General features: G+C 39.3%; 2 protein-coding genes across 2 annotated transcripts; both read right to left on the minus strand.

The window, feature by feature from the left end:
• Positions 1-7,990: 7,990 nt before the first annotated feature.
• On the minus strand, positions 7,991-11,577 carry LOC132868003 (IgGFc-binding protein-like). The gene is made up of 3 exons (XM_060900980.1): positions 11,317-11,577; positions 8,271-8,829; positions 7,991-8,103 (listed from the first exon to the last, which is right to left on the minus strand). Coding segments are annotated over exons 1-3 (723 nt in total). The 5' UTR covers positions 11,479-11,577; the 3' UTR covers positions 7,991-8,101.
• On the minus strand, positions 11,478-21,178 carry LOC132867639 (IgGFc-binding protein-like). The gene is made up of 8 exons (XM_060900614.1): positions 20,555-21,178; positions 19,793-20,363; positions 18,967-19,562; positions 16,594-17,164; positions 14,367-14,563; positions 14,146-14,281; positions 11,582-11,645; positions 11,478-11,496 (listed from the first exon to the last, which is right to left on the minus strand). The coding sequence occupies exons 1-8, from the start codon at positions 21,176-21,178 to the stop codon at positions 11,478-11,480; spliced, it is 2,778 nt and encodes a 925-aa protein (XP_060756597.1).
• Positions 21,179-21,556: the final 378 nt, after the last annotated feature.

Here is a 21,556-nt window from a genome sequence, read left to right on the forward strand (position 1 = left end):
CACGGTTCGCTTGTTTCATAGCCAGTAAATACCTAGTTAACTGCTCACGCAGGAGCTGCAAAGCATTCGGTGTGTCCCTCCAAAAAAATGTCGACACGGTGCGCTGACGCGGACGGCCACCTTCCTGAGCCGGAGCTATTTCTTCCTTTATATTCATAGCGACGTCATTTCTAGGTTGCAACACATCGACTATTTCGAGCAAACGCTCCTCATCATATGAGTCCCCTAATTGATTCTGTAATATAAACCTATAGTCAGCACCAGTTAACTGACAGTTACGGGATGCCTTAATTAACATGTCGACAAAAAGAAGCGGTTTGTCGGGCGAAGGGAGCAGGGAAATTATATCTTTAAGGGCTGATGGCGACGGGGGCTCCACATCAATCCCACTGCGCTTCACTTTCCAGACACATGCTACGTTGCCTGGGGGAAATGGTCTGGAGCCCGCGTCTGGGCCCACGTCATCAGGATCATTCCAGTCATCGTCGCCCCCCTCTTCCTCGTCGTGATCTTCCCCATTATTCCCCTTGGGACCCTTGCCTTTCTTGGAAACGGCAGGGGCGGGTGGAACTTTAGTTTGTGCTTCTAAATCGGCGGACGACGAGGGTAAAGAGACGGCCGCCTCTTTAGTAACAGGCGTTGGTCTTGGTTTTGGAATAGCCTTTAAAACAGGTCTCGGGGTGTAAACACCCTTTGATTTATCCCATACCTTCTTCATGTCAAACCATTTATCATACCCTGCGCGCATATAAGGGCGGTCCCAATCCGGATCGCCTAAGCTTTCATAAATCATACGGTGCGCTGAAGCAAGGAAGCCTGGATTAAACGTCCCATCACGGGGATACGATGGAATCTGAGGATTTGCCTCCGTTCACCCAGCCAAATTGTCCAGCCACGGCGTAACGTAATAGCCTAAACCACACTTATTCATCCATTCCGCCGGGGTGTCTGTGACCTCAGGTTTAGGATACGAGCCCCCCATCGTACAGTAAAGCAAACAGATCTGAACAGAAACAAACAGCAGATATTTATCTAAATTTCTATAGCGCGCTCTTCCTGGACTCGAACCAGGGAAAACAAAGCCCTCCTTAGGGCACTACGGAACTACTTCCAACCAGGTAGTCAATCAAACATGTCTTACCTGATTGAGAGTATCACGTCGGGGTCACCAAATTGTTAAAATTGCGCTGCGTGCTGTTCAGATGCGTTACCAGGAGATCTCCGAGGACAAGAAGAGAGCGAACCACATGAGTTAAATCAATCTGGTTTATTCTCAGTCGTGCCCTTAATGCACAGCTGCGTCGGGCGTTTATATACACGCTGCGTAGGGAGTATCAGCAGTGGAAAGTTATGGAATGTGCTTTGCACACTCAGTATCAAGGTCACACAGGAGTTATGCACAGTTCAACAAGATGTTTCACACAAAAACATAGACAAAATCAGAATATGAAACGGGAACAGAACATATGAAAAGTACAAAATGTACAGAGCAGCGCGTATTATCTCTGGCCTAAAGTTAACCCTAAACTGCTACACTACACGACAGTCACCCTTGGGCCGCGCATTTACAAGAGTAGGTTTAGGAGTATTCAGGATTATATTCTTACACCTATCCTGTTGTAATGAGAGTCAACCCACAATCAATGAAGTCAAATCAGTCTTAGTTGAGCAAGTCGGTAACGGTATTTCTTACTTTCACCATAAATTTTTATTTATATGACTTTGGTCTATAGCTGTAAAAGGCCTCGGCCTTAAAAGCGGTTACCGCTGTGACGTCACGCACTCAGGGCTGGCTGGCTCAGCGGGGCGGCTCCAATGCCAACTTTGTGGTCGATTTTAACTCTCAAAAATATATATATTTTTTATTCCCATTTATGGAGCATACAAGAGTTAAGGCCCTGTGATGACCTGGTGACTTGTCCAGGGTGTACCCCGCATTTTGCCCGTAGTCAGCTGGGATAGGCTCCAGCTTGCCTTCGACCCTGTAGAACAGGATAAAGCGGCTAGAGATAATGAGATGAGATGAGATGAGATGAGATGAGATGAGAGTCAAGGATGGAGATACTATCCACTTGGAAATTTATTTAAAAATAAAGGTTCTGCGTATCTGCTTTAAGGACTCTTGACTTGGACTTGAGCACTGACGACTCAAACTCGGACTCGTGCATTAACTGCATTTGGATTCGTAAATTGGAGATGAGGACTTGGATTTTTTTCTTTATTTTTTGTAACATGCCATAATAATTTGGCATAAGATATTTAGATCTACATTAATTTTTATACTAATTTTGTACAAGAGAATGCACATTCACCTGTTCATACATCATGATCAGGAATAAACTAACGTTAATGGTGCTAAAATGCCTGGAGAGACGCCCCTAGGACTGTCCACTTTGCTTATACAGACTTCTCGTGCAGTGGGAAAAAATGCACTGCTGTGTGTTTCATATGTAGAAGAAGTATCGAGGAGACGACGGGGACGACCTCGAACTTCAATCGTCATTTGGTAAGACTCCACCCAGAGAAGGAAGTGATATGCTATGTTCATTGCTCTGTTGATAGTGGGCGGGGCATACTTGCTGAGTGATGAACTAGCTAGTGTTAACCCTCTCTCATGTTATTTGCCCTGGTGATAGTGGGCGGGGCTTGCAGAGCGATGAACAAGCTTTTTATCCATAGCCTGTTAACTAAAATGGGGCAGTCAAGCAGGAACGCTAGTCCAACACAGTAGCAGAGATGGGTGGAGTCTTGTTCTCGGACTCAACTTGAAATTTTCTTTAAGGACTCGGACTTGACTGACCAGCTGTTAGAAACCATTCACTGTATAATAATAATAATATCTGCAAATTATAGTGATAAATACATCTTCCTACTGATACTGATAAAGATTTTACCCTCTTTCTGTATAGTTCCATGAAATATTCATTTCTAACATTTTTAAAAAATCACATTTTTTAAAATTTATTTTGATGTTATTTAAATAAAAATGGTTAGCTATAGAAGTAGAGGGTGTTGAAAAACTGCTGATTGCAGTCTCCACTCAGACATCAAGACCTCTTCACAGGAAGCATCGTGGACTTTGAACTCTTCCTGTTCTTCTGGTTTTTATACTTGACGTTTTTTTTTGATAATCCTTTATCATCATTGAGAATCTATCTATCTATCTATCTATCTATCTATCTATCTATCTATCTATCTATCTATCTATCTATCTATCCAGTCCTGTGCAAAAGTCTTAGTCCCCCTTTTTTCATACAAACTTTGTTATAGATTTCTATTTTATGACTTCTACATTATCCAGTCAAACCATTACGAAAACATTTTAGAGTTCCAAATGTTTGTTGTTGTTGTTGTTTTTCCAGCACAAAATTAAATGTTACAGAAAAAAAAAATGTTTGCAAATATCTGAGCAGCATATTCCATAAGAGCGCACTTTTTGGATTAAAAAAGAAAACATCATGAAGACTACTAGAAAATGTTTGGTGCAAAATGAAGAAGCGAGTGTGACAAAGTGTCCAGAAGAACTGTGGCTGGTTCTGGAAGATGCTCAGTAAAACCTACAGCTCATTTCCTTATAAAACTGCACTCACTGGACCGCAGACTACTTTTTTTTTTAAAGCAAAGGTTCGTCTCACACCAAATATCGACTTTGTTTCATTTATTATGGCTGACTGATTACTGTTGATAGTATTTTTTTATGTTGAAAGATTTCATTTCATTGTTTTTTCAGCCATTTCTGATCTGTAGCATTACTTTACATGACCCTTCTTGAAGATCTTCATCATTTGCTCCAGACAATCAACCGAATTAAAATTACAACTTATGCTGAATTAGAACATTCAAGATTCATGAATGAAAAAGACACACTGTATGCTTTAATGAGCGATTTCATTTTTCAGGAATTCTCCAGAATCATTTGATTTCCTTTGCAGGGAAATGCACTATGATGGTACTTACAGTACATATTTACTTACCAATTCAATCCTGTTCAAACAGTGTCACTGTGGGTTTGTCAAAGATGGAAAGATGTGTGATTCAGGAAAAAAAACCCGATCTATCCATATTTTCAATTTGAAAATTTCAGGATTGTCGTGTTAGCTGACTTTTTCATCTTGATTAACTGCTGAATCTGGAACACTGGGTGTAACACAGGAATGCAGCTTGGATGGAACTCCTGTCCATCACAGGCCACGATGTGTACACATACGCAATCACACACACAATCACACACTCGTTCACGCCCTGGGTCAATTAAGCGTAGCCGGTGTGTGTTGTCTTTTGGAAACTGGAGAACCAAAAGGAAAACTTTGTGGACACGTGGTGGAACAAAAAACGAACAGTAACTTGAGCCGAGGATCAAACAGTAGAGGTGTGAAGCTGCAACACCACATGATGCACATATATTTAAGATATGAATGATTTATTATTATTATTATTATTATTATTATGGGGCTGCACGGTGGTGTAGTGGTTAGCGCTGTGGCCTCACAGCAAGAAGGTCTGGGTTCGAGCCCTGTGGCCAGCAAGGGCCTTTCTGTGTGGAGTTTGCATGTTCTCCCCGTGTCCGCGTGGGTTTCTTCCGGGTACTCCGGTTTCCCCCACAGTCCAAAGACATGCAGGTTAGGTTAACTGGTGACTCTAAATTGACCGTAGGTGTGAATGTGAGTGTGAATGGTTGTCTGTGTCTATGTGTCAGCCCTGTGATGACCTGGCGACTTGTCCAGGGTGTACCCCGCCTTTCGCCCGTAGTCAGCTGGGATAGGCTCCAGCTTGCCTGCGACCCTGTAGAACAGGATAAAGTGGCTAGAGATAACGAGATGAGACAAACACAACCTTACAAAAAACTATTTTCAGAGTCTTCAAACCTTGTAAAAAAACACACTATAAATATATTTGCACAAGACTTTTGAAGTCTGAACCTTGTAAACATAGGTGTTGGCTGCATAAAAGTAAGAACAGCATTCAGATTTCTGAAGTTTTGTTCTGTAGTTTCAAGACTAATTGTAGAAACTTCAGACTATCTATGTTTTCTCCAAAGCCAGTTGCCCTTTCAAATGAATATTGATGAGGTAGGTGTAATTCACCTGTAATCCCCCCCGTCACTAGTCCATTTGTCAAAGACAAAGACCCTGGCCCTGGCCCCTGTACCTCCCCGCCTCCACACCTCTCTGCTTGGAAAGTTATTGCAATGAAAAGAAGCCCTAAAAGCCAAAGCTACATTTCATAATCTTATGCATAGACCTATGCACGGACTATAATAAATCTAAAGTTAACAATGAAGATAAACTATGACTATGCAGGGCATGTTGACTTAGGTTACTAATTACTGTAAATCAGTAATCAGTAAATCAGTGAAACATAGTTTGGCAACTGAAAAATGTTTTCAAAACTTGACGAAAATAAGACAGCGCATTTCGAACTAATTCTTTCTCTTCATGACAAAGTTTATTCTATTCTATTCTATTCTATTCTATTCTATTCTATTCTATTCTATTCAAAGAGCACCTCCTATCCTAACAACCCACTAACCATCTAACATGCACTCTCTTCTTCTTACTCTGATTTCCTATGTTTTACTGTAGCTTGATTGTTTTTCTAATTGTAAGTCGCTTTTTATAAAAGCGTCTGCTAAATGTAATGTAATGTAGTTCTCCCTATACGCTAACTGAAAAAGCATGACAACAACCGCTAGTGAGACATCTTCCTTGCATTGGCCATTCCTCAAAGTTTCTCAGTTGGTATGGAAACAAGTGAACATGTGCACCTGTTTATACCGGTGAAATGGGGCGTGTTCTCACCTCCCCTTGCTACACCATGAGCGAATGACGACACTGATGTTTCATGCGCTTAACATGTGAATAGCTGATGGGTATGTCGTTAAGAGGCTGCTGCTGGCTGAAGTACTGAAATTCGTAAGATTTGTTTTTATTCTCTTTAGAAAGTGCTAAAGTTTGTTTTAAAGATATATATATATATATATATATATATATATATATATATATATATATATATATATACACTAAGTAACTTTAAAAATGCACATTGATAAAACTTGCTGAATTCGTGCTGAGTTTATCTCAAGAAGAAAAGAAATACATCACAATGGAAAAATAACTTCATTCCGCCTGAATAAGTTCCAAATCTGTGCTCAAATCAGAATTTAAGGGAGTTGTACTCAATAACGTACAATATGACTCGGGTAGTCAATGACATGGACAGGCTTTAATTTTCAAACAAATTTTGCATACACTGTACACACACAATCTTGCCTATAAATACCCGGGGGAAATGATGGGAAAATTGTCATTATTGAAGATGCCATGCCTAAGCCAAAATCAACGTGAACAGGCCATCGGGATGTTGCGTGCTGGAAATACACAGACAGAGGTCGCCCGGCACTTCGGTGTTCATCATTCGACCATTTCCCGTTTGAGTCAGCGTTACAGACAGACAGGGAGCACCAAGGATCGTCCACGCCCTGGTCAGCCTCGAGTCACGACGCCAGTTCAGGATCAGCACATCAGGCTAGCTCACCTCCGTGACAGATTCCTGACCCCCTCAGTCACTGCTGCTGAGACCCCTGGACGACACAGACCCAGAATCTCCAGCATGACGGTCCGAACATGGACCAACTGTCACTTTGAATTTTTTTTATTTTGAATTAATTCTTGAGTTTGACAATAAATGTCCTTTATCGATGTTTCAAGATGTGTGTGCATTACATACAATATCATAAATTTCAAATATATGCATGGATCTAAAGTGATATCGTGTTGAATTCCATTGTGCGTTTTTAAAGTTACTTAGTATATATATATATATATATATATATATATATATATATATATATATATATATATGTAAACTAGAAGATTCAAGGTTTCTAGTGGTGTTGCTTGAATGTTTCTAGCGCAAAAACTCGTGGAGCTTTAGATGTGTGTTTACTAACAGTCCTAAAAGTCCCCTGTGGGGGTTGGCGACCTGAGAGTGTTAAAATTTGACTCCATCAGTTGAACTGTTTGAGGGGTTTATCTGCTACTTTCGACCTGAAGACATAGAGGAGACCCAGACAGAGCTTAGAGCAACCAGGACTTCACTCGTGAGTTCTTCTGGCAATGTGGGAGGGGAACAGAGAAACAGACGGAGTATGTGGTGAGATGCTGATCTGATGCTGAGCTGCACCTGTGACTGTGGGAGGAAGGACGGGACTGGAACATTAACTCAGGTGTCAGCCATTTTGTTTTGCTCGCTGATGAGTGAAGCGGCCATTAAGTTTTGGGCCACAACGGACACGAGCACCGCATCAGGCCCGCTACTGTACATTTTAGTTTTATAATAATTTTAGTTGCTGGCTTTAGTAGACAGTGCATTAAGGTGTGTGTTGGCCCACAAATTGTTTGTTTAAGCGACCTTGAAGTTGGTAAATTGAACTTTTCTGAGTTGATCATTTGGAGGGTTAAAAGTGTTTATATTGTTGTTTATGTATTTATATATGGTACAGCCTTTACAGTATTTTCCTTAAAAAGAGGGATTTTTTATTTTGAAGGGTTAAAAGAACATTCATATTTTTATTTCATTAGAAATAATCACTTCTTTATTAAGTAAATAATTGAGATGTATTTTTCTAAAACCCTGTGTTGTGTTACTTTATCTGGAAAGAGGGAATGATTTCATTCTGAGAGAGACATATACAGACACATTTGGTTAAAAATCTTTATTAAAACTATAACTGAAGAAAGGTGATTTCATAGGAAGGTTAAACATTTCATGTGTGTGATTTAAAAAGAAATCCAAGATAATATTTAAAACTGAGTTAATCAGGGTTAAAAAACATTTGGTAAATACCTTAAAAGAACCCCAAAGCCCTGCTCTCATCAATATGACTGCTGAGGGGAGCGCTTCACATTGTTATGCAGTAAGATTTATTTTCTGAAAGCTTGCAAGCATGCAATATCAAGAAAAACGTTAATTGATTGATTGATTGATCACATTAGATAAAAAAAATTCCCAGTAGTTATATCTTCACGCCACCGATTGCTTTTCTTTAATCACAGATGACCATCATAAGTCCACGACGTCCTCCTCTTGATTATTTGCCCAGCTCTGTAACACAGCAATCACATCATGAATATTCATGAGCGATCACGTTCAACATACTTGTTGTTATTCATATCATTTGTCATGACTCCAGTGAGTGTTCAGATGCATGCTGAAATCTTAGCCAAGTGAATTTGTATGCATATTAACTACATGCACAAATAGTTACTTACAGCAGTTAGTCATCTTCCTCCAGTTTGGTGACACAGCCGTATTTGCCCATTTGCAAATGTTTGAATAAGAGGTCAAGGCTTTGCAGTAGTCAGCATGCTTTCCGTGATTGAGACATACATTAAGGAGACACCTGTATTTTAGCTGGTTTAATTGAATCGTACTCTTACAGTTAGCGAAAGGCCCGGTTTCGTCTTCTAGCAAGCCACAGAACTCCGGGCCACTATACCGGCGCTTCTCCTCTTCAGAGCATGACAGAAAGTACCAGCAATCAGGGTCATTACTGGGAACGCTCCATGACTGCCCCCATTCTGTGTTGTCTTTGACAGCAACACCATCTGGTGTGACAAAGTCATCCTCACGGTTGTCACTGTAGGTTCCACACATGCCCACGATGTTATCAAAGTAGCTACTGGATACGGTCACGTTGAAGAACGCGGCCCAGTCAAATGTGACCTCCAAACCAAAGTCTGTCTTCAGGATTCCCTTATTTCCTGATTGAATTATCGTGACACTCTTAGAGTCCAGATCCACAGGCAAGGCTGATTTTTTCCCATCAACCTAGGCACCACAAAGGAGGGAATTTCATTATTAGATATTCATATTGCATTCATGATTGGTGCATTTTAGTAGATATGGTATACTAGAACTGAATATTAAAACATATTACACATGATTTATTTAATCTCTTCATGCCACAGCACTTTCATCCATACACACAGTATATCTGAATACCTGATAAACGAGTAGTGTGTTAGCCAGTTAAAAAAGGGAGGGATTTTTCTTTAGATAATTTAAATGTTATTTTATTCAATAATAATAATAATAATAATAATAAGTTTACTACGAGGGGCGGCACGGTGGTGTAGTGGTTAGCGCTGTCGCCTCACAGCAAGAAGGTCCTGGGTTCGAGCCCCGGGGCCGGCGAGGGCCTTTCTGTGTGGAGTTTGCATGTTCTCCCCATGTCCGCGTGGGTTTCCTCCGGGTGCTCCGGTTTCCCCCACAGTCCAAAGACATGCAGGTTAGGTTAACTGGTGACTCTAAATTGACCGTAGGTGTGAATGTGAGTGTGAATGGTTGTCTGTGTCTATGTGTCAGCCCTGTGATGACCTGGCGACTTGTCCAGGGTGTACCCCGCCTTTCGCCCGTAGTCAGCTGGGATAGGCTCCAGCTTGCCTGCGACCCTGTAGAAGGATAAAGCGGCTAGAGATAATGAGATGAGATGAGTTTACTACGAGTAGTGTGTTACCCAGATAAAAGGAGGCAGGGTTTTTTCTTTCGATAAAGTTATTTTTTAATTTTATTTTTTATGTTATTTATATAATAATAATAATAATAATAATAATAATTTTATACAATTAATTATAATTTAATTTTATTGTATTTATGATACAATTTTATTTAATCTTTTTTGAGATAATTTTCTTTTAAACTAAGTACAAATAACTTTTATATTCTGTTGATTTTGGAGGCCACTACAAGCACAAAATATAAGGGCGAAACTAAAATTGTCTAAATTTTTTAAAGATGAAAGACAATTTTATTTTTGCCTTTATATTTTGTGGTTGTAGTGGCCTCCAAAATCAACAGAATATAAAACTTATTTGTACTTCGTTTTAAAAAGACACATGTTCTTGTTTTGTTTTTCTAATACTGAACTATGTGAATAAAATATATATATTTTTTCTCTTCATTAGTGATGGTGTTATGTCGTTTATTTTCATGGCCTTGAAAACACATGCAGTCCGCATTGGGAAATAACCCCATAAATAATTCAGCCTTTAGTATACTGCTAATACATTTTTTAGTGTGTAAGAGTATGTAATGTACAAAGTAGTACAGTAAAGTAACAACAAAGTATAATGGTAATTCACTACAAAATGCACATTTTTATTAATTGGAGTAAGCCAAAAGTATAACTGAGCATACTATTACTGCAATAAAAATATTAATGGCATATTTCTTGTATATTAGTAGGACTCTCTCAGTAAGTTTTTATTATTCTATCCAAATTCACTGGATATGAGCAATTGTGTGCTCTGATTGGCTACTCTACTACTAGGATATCAGCTCATATACCATGAGAAGAGAAAAACAAAATGGCGGAGTGTGTTGCTGAATCAACCGAGGATGAAATAAAAACTTTACTCGAAAACAAAACCCCCAAAATTGTTATCAAGAATTTAAAAGAAACAGAAATAGCTAAAAGAATATAGTCCCCCACCCCGACCAACAGCTCCTGTTCCACGTCATTTCACCGGTTTGTTTACATTCGAAGCAGAAATGATTTTGTCAGATGTTTTGTAGAAAGTTTTTATTTATCAAATTTGCAAAAAATAAAAATAAAAATGCTCTGTTTCTCAAAATCGAGTGAATGTGGATAGAATAAAATAGTTATTCCACTTAAGCTCATCGTACACGGCTTATAGACAACTCGGTGCTACGCGCCTCATTGGCTATCAACTCATGTACAACACGATTTCGTGGAATAACTGTTAAATATACTTAGCATATTTATTTTTCACCAGGGTACACACCAAATTGTTTTTACAATCATCTAGTACCAGTCTTCCATGTATTCAACTTAAAAAGAGGTGAAGTGATTTTTGTTTTGAACAGCTAAAAATATTTTCACTTTACCTCTTAACAATTTTTTATGAAATGTCTGACTTTTATATTGTTTTTACATTAATTTTCTTCTATATTCTATTTTGACACACTTTTATTATATTTTCTTATATTTAAATGGTGACTTTTCCTTCTTTCTGTCACTGCTTTATTTATAGCATGACTATTATTTTTACCTATTTTACGATTTGATTTTTGTGTACCATGATTTATTTTTGTCTTGACTTTACACTGTAAAGTACAGTACTTTCAGCCGCATTGTAAGGATGTGAAAGTTTCTATATGTACACTTATTATTATTATTATTATTATTATTATTATTATTATTATTATGACTGATCCCATATGTTAATAATATACATGTATAATAATAAAAATAATAATAATCATGTATAAGAAAAAATGATGGGTTTTACTCACTATCACTTTGTTGTAGTCATGCTGAACAATGGTGATTTCATGCTGGTGGAACTTTATGGTGACTGTGTTTATGTAAGCACCCAATCCAGTGTGGTCGATTTTGTTCTTGTTAATGATGGTGAACTCTGTGAGGGTTTTGTCTGCACCTGCCGTCTTAACCATCACGTAAGAACAGGTACCCTTAAAAGTAAATTTGTTTCCATCGAAAGTTTGATAATTAGGACCTCCAGTAACTAGGCATGAGGCCTTTGAGGTGGGCACACACACTGCCTTCTTGTTCTTCTTCACACAGTTTTCTTTCTGACGACATGTTGTCTTGATGCAGGGATCTTGAATACATTAAGGCAATGTTGTTATTTTAAATCACATCTTTGACACAGTGGTGATTGAACGTTTGTGAACCCTTTAGAATTTTCTATATTTCTACATAAACATGACCTAAAACAACATCAGATTTTCACACAAGTCCTAAAAGTGGATAAAGAGAACCCAGTTAAACAAATGAGACAAAAATATTATACTTGGTCATTTATTTATTGAGGAAAATAATCCAATATTACATATCTGTGAGTGGCAAAAGTATGTGAACCTCTAGGATTAACAGTTAATTTGAAGGTGAAATTAGAGTCAGGTGTTTTCAATCAATGGGATGACAATCAGGTGTGAGTGGGCACCCTGTTTTATTTAAAGAACAGGGATCTATCAAAGCCTGATCTTCACAACACATGTTTGTGGAAGTGTATCATGGCACGAATAAAGGAGATTTCTGAGGACCTCAGAAAAAGCGTTGTTGATGCTCATCAGGCTGGAAAAGGTTCCAAAACCATCTCTAAAGAGTTTGGACTCCACTGATTCACAGTCAGACAGATTGTGTACAAATGGAGGAAATTCAAGACCATTGTTACCCTCCCCAGGAGTGGTCGACCAACAAAGATCACTCCAAGAGCAATGCGTGTAATAGTCAGCGAAGTCACAAAGGACCCCAGGGTAACTTCTAAGCAACTGAAGGCCTCTCTCACATTGGCTAATGTTAATGTTCATGAGTCCACCATCAGGAGAACACTGAACAACAATGGTGTGCATGGCAGGGTTGCAAGGAGAAAGCCACTGTTCTCCAAAAAGAACATTGCTGCTCATCTGCAGTTTGCTAAACATCATGTGGACAAGCCAGAAGGCTATTGGAAAAATGTTTTGTGGATGGATGAGCCCAAAATAGAACTTTTTGGTTTAAATGAGAAGCGTTATGTTTGGAGAAAGGAAAACACTGCATTCCACCATAAGAACCTTATCCCATCTGTGAAACATGGTGGTGGTAGTATCATGGTTTGGGCCTGTTTTGCTGAATCTGGGCCAGGATGGCTTGCCATCATTGATGGAACAATGAATTCTGAATTATACCAGCGAATTCTAAAGGAAAATGTTAGGGAGTGTAGTCCATTAACTGAATCTCAAGAGAAGGTGGGTCATGCAGCAAGACAACAACCCTAAGCACACAAGTCGTTCCACCAAAGAATGGTTAAAGAAGAATAAAGTTAATGTTTTGGAATGGCCAAGTCAAAGTCCTGACCTTAATCCAATGGAAATGTTGTGGAAGGACCTGAAGCGAGCCATTCATGTGAGGAAACCCAGCAACATCCCAGAGTTGAAGCTGTTCTGTACGGAGGAACGGGCTAAAATTCCTCCAAGCCGGTGTGCAGGACTGATCAACAGTTACCGCAAACGTTTAGTTGCAGTTATTGCTGCACAAGGGGGTCACACCAGATACTGAAAGCAAAGGTTCACATAAATATATTACGTTCCTGAAACAAAAGAAAAACTAATTATTTTGAAAGGTTCACATACTTTTGCCACTCACAGATATGTAATATTGGATCATTTTCCTCAATAAATAAATGACCAAGTATAATATTTCTGTCTCATTTGTTTAACTGGGTTCTCTTTATCTACTTTTAGGACTTGTGTGAAAATCTGATGATGTTTTAGGTCATATTTATGCAGAAATATAGAAAATTCTAAAGGGTTCACAAACTTTCAAGCACCTCTGTATACAGACTGTGTCCAAAATCACTCACTACTCACTATATACTGGACTATATAGTGAGTTCACCATTTTGTAGTGCTGTCCGAATGTATAGTGAGAATTATTACACCCTATATAGTGCACTCAAAGTATCCCACAGTGCACCGTGAAAAGTAGTGGACAACCAATGGTCACTAGCCAAGCGATATATCCCATCATGCATTGCGGTCACACTGAAAAAAAAGGTGTGTTGGGGTGAACGGACAGCGGAAGAAACACATTATGAATGGACATTCAAGTGCAATTAAAATAGTAAGAGAACAGAAAAAGCTAAAATAGAATAAGACAGATAAAATACAAGAATAAAAGTTAGAGTGCAGAGCGAAGAATTGATCTAAAGCCTCAAATTTGAATTAATAAAACGCAGCGGCAAGGAAGAAAGAAAGTATTCAGCCTTGATTCAAAAGAACTGAAAGATGCAGCAGACACAAAGTACTTTGTATTGATTAATGTGGGAAATACGCTCAGTATAATATGGATTTATCACAAAAGCACACGCATGTATTTATTATTTTGAATGAAAACCCACCAGCCGCCTGATCTGGCACCTTTTAATTGTGCGACAGTAATGATGTAAATAATGGCACGGCGGAGTAGTGTCCAAAAGTGTTTTTTCATTTTACCAATGAGCTCACTATATAGTCCTCTATATATTCATTCCCTAGATAGTGAGTAGGGAGTAGTGAACGAGTGAGTTATTTTGGACACAGGGACAGTCTTTGCATAATAATGAGATTACACTGACTTACCCCACACACATGCTGGAACACCGTCCTGGTTGCGACAGACCTCCTCTTCCTTACAGTCCGTGGACTGACATGAGAATTGACCAGCCTTACAGGTGCATGTCTCTTTACACTTTCTTCGGACTACTGATTCCCCAGACTGCAGGAACATATATTTTAAATATTTGACTGATTTATTTCCCAGGTAAGCCAACAAATCGATTAGAAACTGAAAAGCAATTCACCTTGTAATATCTTCCTTCCACCAAACAACCACAATCTTCTAGAAGCTTACAATCTCCTCCATCAAAGACGAAGCCTTCATCACACTGGCAGCCTTCAAGACACTCTGAACAACTAGGTGACACGGTAAGGCTGGCACAAGTTGATGTGCAAGTGTCCGCACATAGCTCGTAGTGACTTTTTTCAGGACAGGTCATTGCTGGAAAAAGAAGAAAAGGAAAAATGTATTCATTAAAAGCAACATTTGGTCATGACCAAGAAGATTCACTGACTCAGACACTGATTTGCTGAACACAATAGAATTGAATGTCGGTCATGACCAAGAAGCTTCAGTGACTCAAACACTGGTGCTTTGAATGAGAAAGAAGTGACTCTCAGTCATGGCAGAAAGGATTCACTGTCTCGAATACTGATTCAAATATTAAATAAGAGACAACTGAATTTTGATCATGCATGATTTCAAAGATTCACTGACTCCAACACTGATTTGTCGAATTCAGTAGGAGCGAATCTCTTTATTGATCAAAAAGAATCAATGAGTGAATACTGATTCACTGAATGAGAGGGAATTTACATGCAAGTTAGGCACATGCCATGAAAAGCATTTCATCTTAACATTAACGTAACTGGATTAAATATTAACCCCTTCAATGCCCTTGGACGAGTCATGTACGCCATGAAATCTTTTACCGCTGTGCCTTATGATGTACGCTACTCGTCACAAATACTTCCTTTTATGTACCTTACATGGCACATTACTTTTACTTCACAGTGGCACATTACTGCGAGTTGGCCTAGTAGTTAGCGTGTTCGCCTCTCGATTGCGATATTTACGGTTGGGTCATACCAAAGACCATCATAAAAATGGTACCCAGTTACTTGGAATACATGGACCCTTGGCGTACATTGTGTTTTCAAGTACTAGTAATTCATGTTTATGGACAAGTTCTCATTGACAAGACCCGCTGTCTTGTTTTTTTTTTTTTTTGATGTTTTTGAAGTTGTTTTTGCTTACTAAAGTTATTTTTACTCTACAGCAGTGTTTTTTGTGATTTTTCTATACAAATATTAAAAATATAAAGTTCTGAACAAGTTAAAGAAAGATTATCAAAATATCCCAATTTTGACCTATTTTTGTCCTATACGCCGGGCACATTACAATTAATTATGGGTGGCAGCTAAGGGGTTAATGAGACCGTCAACGACAGTGTAACTCACTCCGGCCCTGTGAGAAATCAAATCTGGGTAGAAGTTATATGCACCCTAGGTACCCCTACCTTCATGCCAGAAAGAATCAAAATCAGTGAAGGACTGAGAGAGAAGAACTAATTTTCATAAAATGTGGATGACAGACAACACATGATGGCATAAGCTCATCGCCTGTTGGCCATATGAACTAACAACACTAGATCAATGAGTCAGTGGTCAATGGTCAATGGTGGCATCAATGAATCTTTTCAGTAATGACTGAGATTTGCTCCTCTTGTGTTCAGAGGATCAGCGTTTGAATCAGTGAATCTTCTTTTCAGTCGTGACCAAGATTCGCTTCTCTTTCATTCAGAGAATCAATTTTTGAATCAGTGGCTCTTTTGAATCAATTTTTGAATCTTCAGTAAGCGATTTATACTGGTCAGGATCACTGCAGATCAGGAGCCTATTCCAGTTCCTGTGTTCCACTGGGCATGAACTGGGAATAAATACACCCTAGCTGGGACACCAGTGCCAATCGCAGGGCACCATGCACACACAAATTTACACACTCATTCATGCCTAGGGGCAGTTTAGAGTCAGCAGTCCACCTTCCACCTGCATATTCAGGAGACATGAGGAGAACACCCAAACTCAGGAGCAAAAAGTGGACACTGGAGCTGTTAAGCAGCAATGCTGACAGGAAGCCATAGCCTAATGGTTAGAGAAGCAGCTTTGTGGTTGCTGGTTTGAGTCCCTGGACCAGCAAGAATGGCTGAAGTGTCCTTAAGCAAGGCACCTAACCCCCAACTGCTCCCCAGGCTGCTCTGGGTATGTTGTATGTCGCTCTGGACAAGAGCATCTGCTAAATGCCATGTATGTAATGTAATGTAATATAATATGTAGGGTGACCCATTGTGCCACCACGCCACCATTAACAAGCAAAACTATTACTATCTAAGCCACAGGCAAACTCCCAGTGATGTCACTATAAAAATAAAATAGCTGCAAGGTCTTACTCTGTGTCATACAACTACTTACGGCAGAAGTTTGCATTCCTCCAGCTGCTGATGGAGATACCAGCTTGCTGACAGCGAACCACATAGTTTTGGAGATGTCTGCAAACAAGTGTCTTGTCCTTTGGTTGTGATATGACATCCTTTACACACGCATCATAGAATGGTAAAGGTGGAATTTTGGAATGACAATTAGAGAATGGGCCTTTCTTCGAAGTTAGGATCTTGCAGTCACTGTTTTTATCTGTTTGGCCTCCTTTTCCACCCTCTGGGCATGTCGAGCCTGGTGGACACCCTGTGTGACAGTTCACTCCTTCCTGAATTATCTGCCATGCTTCCACAAATTTCTCAGCGGAGGAAGCCTGCTTACTATCTGGTGTTAGTAAATCATCTGCCTTCTTGTCGTTATAATTACCACACAGACCTTGAACAGCATTTTTGTAAGTGGAAGGGAGTTCAACTGTGGCCATTGACACGGTGTCATAGGTCACCTTCAGTCCAAAAGAGGTTTCCAAGATAATGAATGCACCACCCTGATAGACCTTCACCAGTCCTTCTTCGAGTGTTACTGGGAGAAAAGCTTTAACATCATCCACCTGCCAACAAAAAAAATACAGCGACAATTTCCAAGGGGGATTCTTATCATTCTTACCACGTAAAAAGACAAATAACGTTCAGGTGGTAGTGCCCTGGCATGCAGAGATACTGATTATTCAGAAGTTATACTGTCAAACCCACCAAAAAGGCCTTTTGCTATCAGTATACATATCTGGTCAGCTCTGTGTTTTAATCTTGGAGAATGCGGAGTTGTATTTATAGCTCAAAAATACACCAAGAGTCTTCTTTTCCCAAATTAAATGGCAGATGAGTCAACTGACACATACGTATACTGCAAAAATGGCATTTTAGTGAGTGGAAGTATCTTGAATATAGTCAAATTTATCTTTTATTTCCTAGTATAAGATTATAATAAACCAAATATAAGATTATTAAACCTATAGACATTTTTTCACTAATTTCAGTATTGAATATTGAAGATTGAATATTGTCCCAACATTTTTTGGAAAGTGTAGCAGGCATCAAATTCAGAATGAGTGTATATTTACGAAAAAAAAAAACCCTACAATAAAGTTTATCAGTTTGAACATTAAATATATTGTCTTTGTATAGTATTCAATTGAATATAGGTTGAAAACCATTTACAAATCATTGCATTCTGTGTTGATTTACATTTTACACAGCATCCTAACTTTGTTTGGAATTGGGATTGTAGAAAGAAACAAAAATAATCTGCCAATAGAATGAGATATCAAGCTCAAACGTAATAAAACAAAATAGGGATAATAATCTTTCATTTTGTTTACTGCAAGTTTATAAAAGAACATACTAAATGAGACTGTCAGTGATGGCGTAACTCATTCCGGCCTCGTCTAGTCCAGAAAGAATGATCTAAAGTGTGCAATAAATGTTGCTAGCTATATAAACTACATACTGTATGAGCTATATACAAGCTATATATAAAAGCGATATCCACCCTAGGAATGCCGACCTATTTGCCAGAAAGAATCCAAAATGGCGAGGAATTGACCGAGAAGAAGCGATTTTTGTTGAACTGCTCATTAAGGCTTAAATAGTCCATAACTTTATTAATAATTGTAATGAGGCAAATCTAGGCAGAAGTTCTATGCACCCTAGGTACCCCACCTTCATGATAGAAAGAATAAAAATCGGTGAAGAATTGAGGGAGAAGAAGTGATTTGGGTGGAAACTGCTCGTTAGGGCTTAATTACTCCATAATTGCAATTATGCAAATCTGGGTAGAAGCTATGTGCAACCCAGGCAGACCTACCTTCCTGCCAAAGAGAATAAAAATCGATGAAGAATTGAGAGAGAAGAAGCGATTTTCGTGAAATGTGAATGACAACGATGGACGGACGATGGACAACACATGATGGGATAAACTCATCACATGAGCTAACAATGAAATTTGACTATATTCAAGATGTTTCCACTTTCTAAGATGTTTTTTTTTTTGCAGTGTGAATCTGGAATATTTGAGAGTTGGGTTGATGTTTTGAACTCTCTGATATTAACCAACACCACCTGGAAGCCTTGATTTTTCCCACTTGAAGGTTGTTGTTGTTTTGCATCAAGCTTAATGGAGAATGGTTTGAGTTCATCAAAAATCTACAAATGTATGTTTGACTTTCGATAAGTATCTATTTAAGATTAGTTAATTATATTTATTACAGGTTCCCACAATCTGTCAACTCTGTTACTTTACAGATCATTTAATGCAAGGTAATGCAATTTTCACGTAATATTATCTATGTAGCTGGCATCTGGACATCTTCATAATATCACCCCTTATGGATAAAAATACAGCTAAACAAATTACCCTTATTTCCCATGGATGTCCAGGAATCAGGGCAATCATATAATCATATAAATTTATGTTGATTCTTCTTGTGACCACTATGTCAGATGATACTTCCTGCACTGTGACACTGAAAGGTATTATCTTCACATCTGCAGTCTGGACTGTTTCCACCAATCTGTACAAACAGTTCCCTTGCACACTGATCTGGTTTCCATCATATGAGTTGTAGATCCCAGATCCAGAGATTGAGCAAGATCCTTTTCCATCAGGATAGCAGCCTTGAACCCCGTCACGGATTTCACATTGCTCATTAGGGCCGCAGGAGAAATCGTTTTTGCATGTGACTTTTCCTTGCTCCTCACAGACACACCTCTCACTGCACTTGCCTTTGGGGTAAAAGGCTTGGCCCAGGTTATAGTACTGGCCTTCATACGCACATCCACATCGCTCCATTGGCACACACTCGCTGTTGCTCAGGACAAATCCATCATCACACACACAGCCTTCAGTGCAGGGTGCACGCTGGCAAGCCGTGGGCTCTGTGAAGCCGTTGCAGGTCTGGGGACATCCAGCACCACACACATCATAGTGGCTATTCGCTTTGCAGGATGCAGCTGTGAAGAGAGTATCAGAGACTAGTTAATCTCACACACACACACACACACACACACACACACACACACACACACACACACACACACAAACAGTCACCTCCAAGTAGAATGGGTAATGGATATCAAGATGACCTGAAATGAATGCCATATTTAAATAACAAGGGACAGGGCTGGGAACTGGAATACATAATTAAGGTAAAATGTTCTCATAATACTTCATTAGAACTTACGACAGAAATGATCAGTTCTCCATTTCCCCACGATGATGAGTGCTTCCTGGCATGCAGCCGTGTAGGCTGTAAGTGCACCGCAGAGGGCTGTAGAATGACCACCGTACATACACAGATCATACACGCAGTCTTCATAGAACTTGGTGGGATTGATTTGGCTATGGCATGCTTTAAATGGGCCATTTGTGTCTGTAATCAGGCTACAAGGTTTTGTGAAAACATCCTTATTCCTTTCAGCAGCATCACATTTGGGACACTTTTGGCCTTTGCACTCTTCCGAGCAATCAGGATCATTTCTGGCTTTCCAGCTGTTTCCAAATGCTGTTGGGTTTGTTGTAATGACTTTGTTTGGGAAGGCCAGGTCGTCATTTGTGTTTCCATTCCAATTACCACAGAGACCTCCTACCAGGTTACTGTATGTGCTGGGGAGAGTGATGCCAACATAACTACCCCAGTTAAATTTGACCTTCATGCCAAAATTTGTTTGAACAACTCCAAAGTAACCACTGTGGAATATGGATAGCTGACCATCCTCTGTCTCAAATGGCAAATTTACAAAGAGGTTGTTGACCTATGAAAAAGATGGAAAGATTATTATGCATTACTTTTTCCACTGTACACTATTAGTCAGTTAAATTAGAGCTACAAGTACATGCACTTTAACTGTCATCGCGAATAAAAAATTGTCAAATAGTTACTACATAATTAGCCATTTATATGTGTACAAGGTCAAAGCTCTAAGGCAGGATTACCAACACTTACCAACACTTTACCAAAATAGTCTTTAGTCATGATAATAGTGTAGCCAAAAATTTTGATCTCCACAGTTTTGGTGAAGGAAACAGCCTTATTCAGTCCTCTGTTTTCATTCTTGACAAGAACTTCGAAGGGCACCAGTGCCTTGTCAGATGTGTCGACCAGTTTAGAAAGGTAATATGTGCAAGTACCTTGGAAATCAAAGGGCCTCCTGTCAAAGGTTAAATAGTGTGGATCTCCACTGCCCACACAATGCCCATAGGATAGTGGATAGCAACCCTTCACACCATTCTGGACTTTACACTCTTCGGATTTCTTGCACTTTGTGGATACACACTTGACCTGTCCTGATATGCAGGAGCATTTCTGATTGCAGGTCTGGTCACCCCAGAATGTCACACCAGGAATATAATAACGGTTTTTATAGGTACAGCCACATTGCGCCAATGCCACACACTGGTCTCCACTGAGGACAAAACCTTTATTGCACTGGCAGCCCTCCAAACAAGGCTTTTCACATTTGCTTGGTGCATCTTGATCTGCACAGGAGGCAGGGCATGCTGTTCCACAAGGCTCATAGTGGCTGTTTACTGGGCATTGCAATGCTGTTAATGTATGAAAAAGAAACATTTACAAGATTAAATTAACTTCCTTTAAGAGTCAGGAAACATTATCTGCCAGATTTAGATTTGGAGATTTAATTCAGTGATGTAAATCCAAAATTACAACAATTACCAAACAAGGTTGTCAGTGACGGCGTAGCTCACTCTGGCCCTATCTAGTCCAGAAAGAACGATCTAAAGTGGGCCACCTTACGCAATAAATGTTGCAATCTATATACACTGTAAGCTATATATAGAAGCGATATCCACCCTAAGAATACTGACCTATTTGCCAGAAAGAATCCAAAACGGCGAGGAATTGACCGAGAAGAAACAATTTTTGTTGAACTGCTCATTAAGGCTTAATTAGCCCATATCTTCATTAATAATTGTAATGAAGCAAATC

The sequence above is a fragment of the Neoarius graeffei genome, chromosome 19, assembly GCF_027579695.1.
Source record: "Neoarius graeffei isolate fNeoGra1 chromosome 19, fNeoGra1.pri, whole genome shotgun sequence".
Taxonomy (NCBI): domain Eukaryota; kingdom Metazoa; phylum Chordata; class Actinopteri; order Siluriformes; family Ariidae; genus Neoarius; species Neoarius graeffei.

Bases quoted from the DNA above. Each gene is read 5' to 3' on its own strand.
- LOC132867639 (XM_060900614.1), bottom strand. From the start codon at position 21,178: ATGTTTCTTTTTCATACATTAACAGCATTGCAATGCCCAGTAAACAGC. The intron at 19,563-19,792 runs GTAAGTTCTAAT...CTCTCTTCACAG, and splicing joins GAGAACTGATCATTTCTGTC to CTGCATCCTGCAAAGCGAAT. The intron at 14,564-16,593 runs GTAAGTAGTTGT...TTCTTTTTCCAG, and splicing joins GAGGAATGCAAACTTCTGCC to CAATGACCTGTCCTGAAAAA.
- LOC132868003 (XM_060900980.1), bottom strand. From the start codon at position 11,478: ATGGTTAAGACGGCAGGTGCAGACAAAACCCTCACAGAGTTCACCATC. The intron at 8,830-11,316 runs GTGAGTAAAACC...TGTGGTGCCTAG, and splicing joins ATGACTACAACAAAGTGATA to GTTGATGGGAAAAAATCAGC.